General features: G+C 42.6%; 1 protein-coding gene across 1 annotated transcript; it reads right to left on the bottom strand.

Annotated features, from left to right (window-relative positions):
• Positions 1-870: 870 nt before the first annotated feature.
• Positions 871-2,917, bottom strand: CCN2 (cellular communication network factor 2; the record flags this gene model as incomplete). The annotated part of the gene is made up of 5 exons (XM_084228571.1): positions 2,727-2,917; positions 2,381-2,603; positions 1,867-2,118; positions 1,538-1,749; positions 871-1,167 (listed from the first exon to the last, which is right to left on the bottom strand). The coding sequence occupies exons 1-5, from the start codon at positions 2,790-2,792 to the stop codon at positions 871-873; spliced, it is 1,050 nt and encodes a 349-aa protein (XP_084084697.1). The 5' UTR covers positions 2,793-2,917.
• Positions 2,918-10,948: the final 8,031 nt, after the last annotated feature.

Here is a 10,948-nt window from a genome sequence, read left to right as displayed (position 1 = left end):
GTTCCAACCCATAAATCAGACTTCCAAGGACATCTCGGCCTCACCTTCAGCAAACTGTTTAGATGGACTGTCACTCTTACTGAACAGAATTTCCATTTGAATATCCATTTCATGCTTTGAATTATCAAACAAGTTTTACATCCTACCTATGGTGTTCAGAATTGAGGCTAACATTTGAAATATCAAAGCATTAAAAACAAAAACAAAAAGGCACAAACAACTTTAAATTAACTTAGATAACTGTACAAATATATATATTTATATATACACACAACATTTACAATATCAATAAAAAAAAATTCTGGCTTGTTACAGGCAAATTAGCTTGCCACAAGCTGTCCAGTCTAACAGACAAGATTCTGATTCCTGAATACTGCCATTCGAATCAGAATATCAGAGCTGAATCTGCTGTTCTGACTCAAAGAAGACCTTGACTTTGCCTCATGATGGCTGGAGAGTGCACATCCTAGCTGTCACTGGAGCGTCAGGCAGGTCATCCAACGTGCTATGTTCCCTCTAAGTTACACTCCAAACAGCAGGCACATTATTATTTTAAGATGACAAGCCTCTCTGCTGCCCCTCCCACTGCTCCCAAAGCCACACCTTAGTATACATTCTGGTGCAATGAGCTAATGTAGTCCCACCGTCAAGGTCAAGTCTTAACTTTCTTCAAACCAGTGTCTGGGGTTGATAGACTATTTGAATGTCACATGGCACAATATTTTGAAATTGGTGGGAACTTTTCTTTTCCCCAGTTACAAAAACAGATTTAAATAACTTGTGCTAAGGAAATCACGTTTACATGAAAATGAGATGTGAATCAGTTCAAGTTACAACCTACAGAGTTAATATCTCTCACTCTCTCTGGTTTTATGCCATGTCACCATACATTTTCCTGTAGAAGAGTGACTCAAAGATGTCATTGTCTCCGGGACAGTTATAATGGCAGGCACAGGTCTTGATAAACATCATGTTCTTCTTCATAACCTCCCCATCCGGACACTTGAACTCTACAGGGAGGGTGGTGGTTCTGTGGGGGGTACAGCATCTCCCGTCTGTGCATACTCCGCAGAACTTTGCCCGGTATGTCCTCACACTAGTGCAGCCAGAAAGCTCAAACTTGATAGGCTTGGAGATTTTGGGGGTACGGATGCACTTTTTGCCTTTCTAAGGAAGAGAAGGAAGGAGAGAAAAATCAATGACTCTATAAAAGGAGTGACTTTTTTCAACCTCTGTGTGTTGTAGTTTTAGGTTGTCTGACTTCTGTTTGTTTTCTAAGGAGCGGACCTTTGAGTCTCTTGCCAGTTTTCTAAAAACAGACATAGCCTCTTTGGAATGCATTGAATAACAAATTTATGGAGGATTTCTAGTGGAAAGTTGGGGGTTCCTGTTAGGCAGCATCTACCTCATTTCAGCAAAACAGCTCAAAACAGGCTTTTGGGAAAACCGTTGGCCTATACTAACAAGGTTGAGACCTAACTGTAGTTCTACCCATTGTCAGTCCATGATAATCAGTTAATAGACGCAGAACACATACCTTAATGTTCTCTTCCAGGTCGGCTTCGCAAGGCCTCACCATGCAGAGGCGGCTTTGCTTCTCCAGCCTGCAGTAGGCGTTGTCATTGGTAACGCGGGTGGAGATGCCCATCCCACAGGTCTTGGAGCAGGCACTCCACTCTGTGGTCTGGACCAGGCAGTTGTCGCGAATCATAGTTGGGTCTGGGCCAAAGGTGTCTTCCAGTCGGTAAGCTGTGAGAGCAGAGCACACCAGCGCAAGGTAAGAAGACAGCCACCATTGAGCCTTGACAAAGTGAGGACTCATGCCCCAGGTGAGGATCACAACACTGACAGGAAGATGCAACTCACCTGCCAGGGCTGGGCCAACCACGGTGTGGTCCTTGGGCTGGTCGCACACCCACTCCTCACAGCATTTCCCGGGGAGCTTGACCCTCCGAGGGAAGGGGCAGTCAGGGCTGGGCAGGCGAACGTCCATGGCGCACAGGGGCACGCAGCCCACAGCCCCGTCCATGCAAGTGCATTGGTATTTGCAGCTGCTCTGGAAAGACTCTCCGCTTCGGTACACTGTCCCTCCAAAGACGCAGGGAGCACCATCTTTGGCTGAAGGAAAGCAAGGGGAAAAGGGATGCAACGGTCAGATATGGGCTCCCGGTCCTCCAACAGTAAGTGCGTCTGGGACAGAGCTGGGCTCAGGGATGCAGTGCGCGGGCTGGAAACAGCCAGAGAAACGGACTCAATAGCCGCGGTTTATTTTCTGGCGGGCAGGTGGGCAGGAGTGAGGATGTTATCTGGTCCCCGAGAGCCCCCGGCCCTCCCCCCACCCCCAGGCCCTCAGCTCCCGGGCAGGGGCTGCAGATCTTACCGGTGCACACGCCGATCTTGCGGTTGGCCGGGGAGCCGAAGTCGCAGAAGAGACCCTTGTGCGGGTCGCAGAGGTCCCGCTCGGTGCACAGCTCGCCCAGCTGCTTGGCGCACACCAGGCAGCAGCCGCAGCCGTCCAGCACCAGGCTGACGCCGGCCGGGCAGCGCGGCGCCGGGGCGGCCGCGCACTGGCACTGCCCGCTGCAGTCCTGGCCAGAGGCGGGCTGCGGGCAGGAGGGGGCGGTCAGCGAGGCTCACGCCCCTCGGCGCCAGCCGGCCCTCCCCTTCCCGGCCGAGTCCCTCCCCACCCGGCGCGGCCGCCACGGCGGGGGTCTCCAGGCGCTTACCCGGCTGCAGAGCGCAAACAGCAGCACGAAGGCGAAGCGGCCGGGGCCCAGGCCGTAGGCGGTCATGGTCGGCGGCTGCGGGCTGCGGGTCGGAGCGCGAGGCGGCGCGGCGGGGTGGGTGAGGCGCGCTGGGCTGGAGAGGGACGCGGGCTCGGGCTGGAGGCGGGTCCTGGACAGGAGCTGTCGGCCGGGGCGGCTGCCGTCGGGCTGGAGGCGGTGGTGGGTCGCCTGTGGTTGGAGTTGCACCGGCTGCCTCCTCTCAGTGGGGAAGAGTTGTTGTGTGCGGCTGGGGCGGGCGGCCCGAGGCTTTTATACGCTCTGGGCAGCCCTGGCTCGCCAATGAGCTGAATGGAGTCCTACACAAACAGGGACATTCCTTGCATACCTCCCCACCTTCCTGCCTCATCAACTCACACCGGATTGATCCTGACCCCTTGACACTCAACATTCCTCCCGTCTGAAAAAGCTGGCACACTCCAACTCACCCAAAAGAGGGAGAGAGAGAGAAAAGAGGCTCAGTATTTCATTATTTCCAACACCAAATAGGATTTTTTCCCCTTCCCTCTTCAAACCATTCCTGATTTATATCATTTGAAAACACATCATCAATTATTATGATTGTTTTATACTACTGACTTCTGTTTCCAGTAGTTGTACCGGGTCTACCCACTGACACAAATTCTTTTCAGGAGGTAGTAACTGCAGAGGCTAACAGCAGGGATTCCTAAAAAATCCGAAAGGGTTTTCTTTTTATTATTTTTGTCATGATTTTAGTTTTAAAGACTGTATGCCTTGAAACACTTTGGAGAGCAGAAAGGGAGTTCATTGCTTTTAATCAGCTGAAATCCCCAGTAAACCTACCTGTAAAACCCTGAATTCTGTGCTGGAAATATAGAGATTTGATCATTTGTCATGTGAGATAAAGGTTTGGATGCTCATTGCCAGACTGGAAAGAAAGCAAACAAAACCAGGGGTCTGAGTGTGGATCCAGTTTTCTGGGGGAGAGTTCCAACACTCTTGCTTTGTTTTTCTCTTAGTACATGTAACAGTTTTATTGCTGAGGGTATAGAGAGGGAAAGACTGAGTGGACATCAGTATTTCCAGAAAAATGGGTCTATTTTTATGTCAAAGCATATGACTAGTGTTGGGTAGGCAGAGGCTCTGGGTGTTGGGATAAAGTCTCAAGGGTGGGAAAGAGAACTAGATAAGAGGGGGGCTAGCAAGAAGTTTGAGATTAACTTGGGCCATTTTAAATACAATTATGGTTCTTGGAGAAATGAATGAGTTTTCTTATACTAAAACCTATAATCTTCAAGTGTGGATTGGATTTATGTCTTGCAGTTAGAAAATCTGATTATATAACAATAGTGTAGCGTACCTATTATATTATTAACTAAGAGTATCAGTGAATAATGTATTTTAGTGACTCCTCTCACATTTATGGATACTGATTGTGATTTCTTATTACCCACAGAGCCTGCAACCTAATGGAGTAAGATCAGGTCAAGGAAAGAACAGATTTTATTCCCTCAATTTGTGTGTAAATGTCAAATATGGCCAATAAAATCTAGCATATCTCTCCATTTTTTAATATTGCTAGTAAAATTCACTAAGGCCACAATTAATTAACTGTGCTTTCACAGGCAGAATCTTCATTGTTTAGTTACTTTTTTTGTTAATTACTCTAGTTACCATTTTATGTAAAGAGAGTAATTCCAGAAACATACCCTCTTTTTTTTCCCTCTTGAAATGCCAGATCATTTGACCAATGATATTTCCAATGAGTAGATTCACTTCAGTTGTTGATACTTCAGTGTCTAGGTTTAAGAAAAACATAATGTATCTGATGTGAATATAAGCTTTAAAAAACAACACATAGATTTATAATTTGAAAACAGCCTGTTTCCACTGGTCACATTTTTTAATGTTTCAATTCTACTGAAAAATAGCCAAGAGGGGGGAATAAAATAAAGCTCTCCAAGTTCAGCACAGACCACATCATCTGTGCACAATTACCTCGCTAAGCAGTCCACATGTTGTACAGTGTAGTTGCATGTCAACAGTGTGAATGGCCAGCAAAGGCAGCCTCTGAAGCCCAGGGAGAATTTTCATCATTGCTATTTAATGTTCTTTCCAAGCATTCCTCAAAGAGAAGAGACCTAAAAGTTCCTATTTAAAGAGGGAACATTCCAAGTTATGTTAATAGCCACATGTGTATTAAAGGCAACTTGGCTCCCAACTTTTTCTTCCCTTGTGGATGATTTTAAAAGTCCAAAATATGTGGGAAGCCACAGTGAAATCTTTCAAACCTAACCCCCCAATTACATACACCACTAATGGCTGGAAAGGTGTGGTAGATGGGGAGCGGGAGGGATGTGAAGTCCAACTTCACCTAAGGTGGGATGTGGGCTTGCTGGTGAGCTTTTGTGGCTTGCAGGGTGAGGTAGATGGGAGAATAGTCGGGAATGTTTGAATACTTTAGAGCGTCTGACTGCCACCATCAACACCTTCATGTCCAGCAGAGTGGAGACTCATTCATAGTGGGGATAAATTGCTGGACTGGGTTACAGTTGGGTGACTTGGGCTGTATTCTTGGAACTACCATTCACAAATCCTAGAGCAGTCACAAGTAGGAGCCACATTCCCAAATTTCCATTTGTGAAATAACAACAATGAAAATGTTTTATTTCATAGGGTTTAATGATGGTTAATCAGATTAATATTCTCGGGGAATTTGGTATCTCCCTCCCCCCAACTTTCTTTATTTTCCTTTTCTCTACAAATTTAACCAAGTACATTACTATTCTGCTGCATTGTAAAAATATCAAGACAAATTACCAAAAAAACTGGTTTTATTATGAAATTCACATGGTCCCTGAAACTCTCAAAAAGTCCATAGTTAGCTCCAAATGTGTGATTATAGTATTAGTTAAGAAAACATAAGCATATTGAAATATATAGAACATAGACTCTCAAAATAGAAAAATATGTTACATCTTATAAGGTTAGACTGAGGTTTTGTGACCAAAACTCTTTTGAAGGGTTTGAAATAAAAGAGGATGAGAGGCAGAGAGAGAGAGTGAGATAGAGAGAGAGAGACAGGGAGAGAGAGAGAGTTGTAAGACATTCACAAACTCAAAAGTATGTTTGTTTTGTGATACAGACCATCAAGTGCCAGGAAATTCAAGGGGAAAGACTGACACTTCATTCTTAACTCCTGCCATGGGATCTGAATTCTTGCACTATTATAAATGACTCAGCAAATGTTTGTGTGTGCCTGGGCGGTAAAGTAGGAATAGTGGCTTCTTATAACGTGGTCCAACTCTGACTTATCCCAACCCCTTTGATTGACAGCGGGTCAGAATTGGGAGAAAAAGGTCTTTGAACTTGTGTGCAAAATGGTTAAGATGCCCTAATTTTGTCTTGTAAGCAAGTGTTTATCTAGCAAATGCTGTTTAGAGAGTGCTTTTTTTTTTCTTGGTAAAATGAGGAATTCACTAAGCTGGCCACTGAGTCCTATTGACAGAAATACATGGGTGTGTCTACTCAGGTATCCTTCGTACAGGTCATTTGTTTAAACTTGTGAGATGTTCACCTGTGGATGTACTACATTCTTTCTCTTATGTTTTTTTTTTTCTTTTTAAAAAAAGTCTCTTGATCAAGTATCAGACATAGAGAAAGCTGGCAAGACTACAGGAAAGTGGCTAGACGTGGAGTGTTTGTGTACTTAAAGAAGGAATCTTGCACATTTTCAACTTTCAGTCATAGACATTTTCTTATAAGAGCAAGTAGAAATCTGTGCCAGCCCTCAAAGCGGAAATCAAAGCTCCCAAGGAAACATACTGGAGGAATGTGATTCAGTGCCAAGCTCCACACGCAATGCGTACACTGAACTGTCAGATTTATAGGAAGTCTGGCCGTATATGGGTATCTGGACAGAGAACGATTTGTTGTTTAGGTGGGTAGGGATGGGCTTCCGATGGTTCTAGCCTGCCTCAAATTCAATCATGTAAATGAATTTCACCAAAAAAATGGTGTGCCAGAGGCTTTTTGAAACATTGTAATAAATATTATGCTAAAATCTTCAGGGATCCTGGGCTGGCTTACATAGCCTTATGTTTGCTTAAGATGAAGGTTACAGAGAGGGCATACTCGCCAGGAGCTCAGAGGTGGGGAAGGAGGGCGGATGTTTACCATCTAAATTATACTCATTTCCTTCATGCTTCTTCCTCCTTATAATTAGTTCTCTGACTTTCTTAGGATGTTTTTTGATGCAAAGGCATTTATCAGAGTGTAGTCAAGGCTGTTCCCTGTGGTTTGTTTCAGGTTTGCTTGTTCATTTATTTGCTTGTAGATGGAGTGGAGTGTTAGAGCAGTGAGAAAGTGATGGAATTTAAAAAAAAAAGATATTTCCTTCACCTTACCACTTGTCTCACTTCTTTTAATGGATGTGCTAGATTCTGGTATTACCTCTAGTGTGTGTAGCTCTGAGATGGTGCCGGTGAATGTGAATCTTCTATGATGGAGATAGGTCTGTAACACTTTTCTTGACAGATTAGTGACTCACCTAGGAGTGTTCCCATAGATTTATAACCTGGATGGGAAGAGTTTTCTCTTAAATTGATTCTTTTTTTTTAAAAAGATTTATTTTATTTATGCATGCATGCAAGAATTGGGGTTTTGGTCAGAGGTGGGGGTGAGAGGATTCACCAGAGACAGTGTGGGGAGCAGAACAGGCAGATCCAATGAAATACACTGCTGAGGGGAGCTGCGGGCGAGACAGGAGAGGTGTGTTGCGCCATGTGGGTCAGCTCCCTGGCCACAGTGGCTGGCCACAGCTTGATAGCCCTGAGACAATAACCCCTCTGCCACCAAGGAGGCCCTTAAATTGATTTTTAAGGTGATAAATGAGTGGCAATAAAAAAGGGAGGGGAGGCAGCCATGCTTTCAAGTGTGTGACTTGGGGAAACCAAATCAACAAGTTTAAGAGGAAGAGAATGGAGACTAGATAACTGATTTCAAAGAATGGGAGTGAATGAAAGAGTAAAACTTTGAAAGGACTAGTGTCAAATGTACATGGTTGTGTGCCTACAAATTTGACTGGGTGGTGGGGGTGGGGTGGGCAGATGAAGCCAGGTCCCATAGATTTATGCTTTGAAATGTGCTATTACCTTCTGCCACAAGGCCTGAGACCCCTTCTCACATCTTCAGTGCTCCTGGACAACTTGATGAAAACGCTTCAATAGAGTCCAGAGCACTGGCTAGAACTGGAGGTGTGAGCTCCATACCTGTCGTTTACCTGCTGTGTGCCTTAAAGAAGGCACCCATCCTCTTGGAGTCCCAAATTGTCCACCTGGTCAGGCATTTTTCATCGCAAGGAGACAATATTTATGAAAGTAACTTTTACATAATGCATTAGGATTTAAAATTTTTCCATTTGTTCCATTCTACAAACTTTTTTCCTTGTCCTTAAGACTAAGTCCCATTCATTCTTGATTTTAAAACCCATCACAGTCTTGATTTTAAAACCCATCACAGTCTGACAACACCATTCACTTTTGCAGGGACTTTAGTGTTAAAATTTGTGAGAATTCAGAGAAAATCAAATCCTGCTTAACTTTTATAGATGAAATGATCAGAATTGGTAAACCAAAAGGAATTTTTTGCTCTTATGCCTCTTATATCCCTTACATGTCTTCTATATGAAAAAACATGACAATATATTTACCTTTTAACCATAGTTTCATAGAGTACTGGAGATTAATTATTCGAATCATTCAGAGGGTTTCTAGAGTTGTGAATTTTAAAATAAGTCTAACTATGAGAATCATATTAAAATATGAACACATGGATAAAACTTAGAGAAGGTATCATCTTACCTTTTCAGATGGAGCTAACACCATAAATAAAGAAGGAAAGCAAATCCTCAACTCTTAAAGTCATTAGAGTTGAAGTAAAAGGGAAGTGCTACATTGTTTAATTTGACATTAGAATACATAGTACCACTTTTGTCTGATTAGTTTAATCAGAATGCTACTTTGGGATGCTTGAAATGGAGACCTACCTGTCTGTCCCACCTCCCATGTGTGTAGACATTTTAAATTTACAAAACTCTTTTACATACACTACCTCACTTTAGTTTCATAACAATCCTGTGAAGTATAATTCTCTCCACTTTTTCAGGTGAGAAAATTGAGATTCTAACAAACTCAGGTAGAGGTAGAACAGAAACATGAGAATTTGAATTTAATTCTTCAAAAGGGTTCTTCCAAACTACATTAGTTTTTTTACATTCTGTACACAGTGAACAGTGAGCATTACATGCCCTTAAGATAGTTAGCTTAGATCTTCTTAAACTCTTACAGTACACATCCTAGCAAACATACAAAACATGGTGGGCTAATTTGGTGGGCGTAATGCTGTGGTCTGAGACAAGAATGAAGTAGAAAGATGATGTTTACTAATCTGTATTCAGAGAGAACATTGGACTTAGAGATTTGATTTTTTTTGACAAGATTTGTGTGATTTTGCTTTGTAGACAGATGTGTGGCTTCTTTTCCATCAATGAACTGATGTAGCTAAAAAAGGAAAAATGAATCAAGATGATGGGTATGCTTTGGGAGATTTAATATTGGGTGTGTACCACTGTGACATCAGCTTCAGCCCACACTGAAAATATTCAGTCTCTAACTCACTGCATTCTTGTTTAGCCTGAGACTTGGACCAACACAGGCACCATAAATGTCTTCTTGATTAATTGCATCATTCACTGATAAGCTACCCTTGGAGTAAATATTGTGACAGTGTCATATCATCAGTATTAAATCAGCAAAGCTACTATAAACAGAGAATTTTTTCACATGTCCCCCTTCATAGACTTATCTCGTGATATAATCCTCATTTTATTAATTAATTTTACTGAAAAATTCACTTTCCTCACATTGACTACAGTTTGTATTTCAGACTTACAGATTTCCCCTTCTTACAAGACTCCCAGTATGGAATGGTTTGATTTGAATTGTGACTAGTTTTATGTTGCTCAAGGAATGAGATCTATGTGATACCTACACGTGGTAGAGATTAAGTGGGTTGTCTAGGACTGGCAGGTTTATAATGAGGGGATTTACTTATTGACCTCTGCACGTGTGTGAAAGTTAACAGCTAGAGGATAAAGTTTCATATAACCATAGACTTACTAATGTCTGGAAATATTTCACCATGAGGTTATTTCTCACATATAGATGATGAAAGCTGTTTTGTCCAATGAATATTTTTGGTGGCATATTTATCTTTTCTATCTTCTCTCTGTTGATTCTTCATCCTCATGTGGTTTGTCCTGCAATTTCCATATATGGCTGTTTCCCGAGACTCCATCTGGTTACTTTACTGCTCTGTTAGGTGAGCAAACAAACTTCCAGCTCAGTTTTAGATAGACTTTTAATCAATTTTATTTTGCAGTAGAACTGGGCATTGCCACAGCCAGATGGATCCCCTGTGGTCTCTGACTGCTTTCCAGGGCAGGCCCCTCCCTCACCAGTAGAGCAGATTTTTCCTGGCCAGCCTCTGAAGGAGCTGACAAAGGGGGTTTCCACAGTATGTGGGTACATTTCTGCCTCTCTGACGTTCTCATCTTAGTCACTGGAGCCTACCTTTAATCTAAAGAAAGCTCAAGAACTCTAAACTCCTATAGTTTTCATATCTCACAACTAACTTTCCAAGAAGGGAAAATGACCTTATGTTAAGAGGAAGTGGCACTCTGGAAGCCATTTTCTTTCCAATAAGGGCTAAAGACTAGGGGAGTTCTTTGTCTCTGTGTGTTTGAGGGCAGATGACCCAAAGCAGTGCCAGTTCCCCAAATGCATCAATAGGTGCATCACCTGGCATCCTTTAGAGAAGTGTGTCTGACTGTTACTTTGTCAGAGTTCCTTATTTTTCATGGCAGTGTTGGTGGTAGGGAAATACTCCTGTTTTCCTTTTTCAGGTGGCCTAATCAAGAAAATCAGGCCTAGAAAAGCAAAGTTAAAAAAAGATACCAATAAATCATTTTAAAAAATCTTTGTTGTTTATATTTTATTTTTAAAATGTTGAGAATAAAGCCTGACAAAATAAACTTAGTTCCAATTTAATTAAACAAGGTTTTCAACCATCCTGACTTGATACTCCAATATAAAATTTTATTACTTAATGTAGATTAATTCTATAGTTTAAAGTCTTTCTTAAAA

This window comes from Talpa europaea (genome assembly GCF_964194135.1).
Source record: "Talpa europaea genome assembly, chromosome: 2".
NCBI classification, from domain to species: Eukaryota; Metazoa; Chordata; class Mammalia; order Eulipotyphla; family Talpidae; genus Talpa; species Talpa europaea.
The sequence above is the reverse complement of the archived record's forward strand: the minus strand, read 5'-3'. Positions and strand labels throughout refer to the sequence as shown.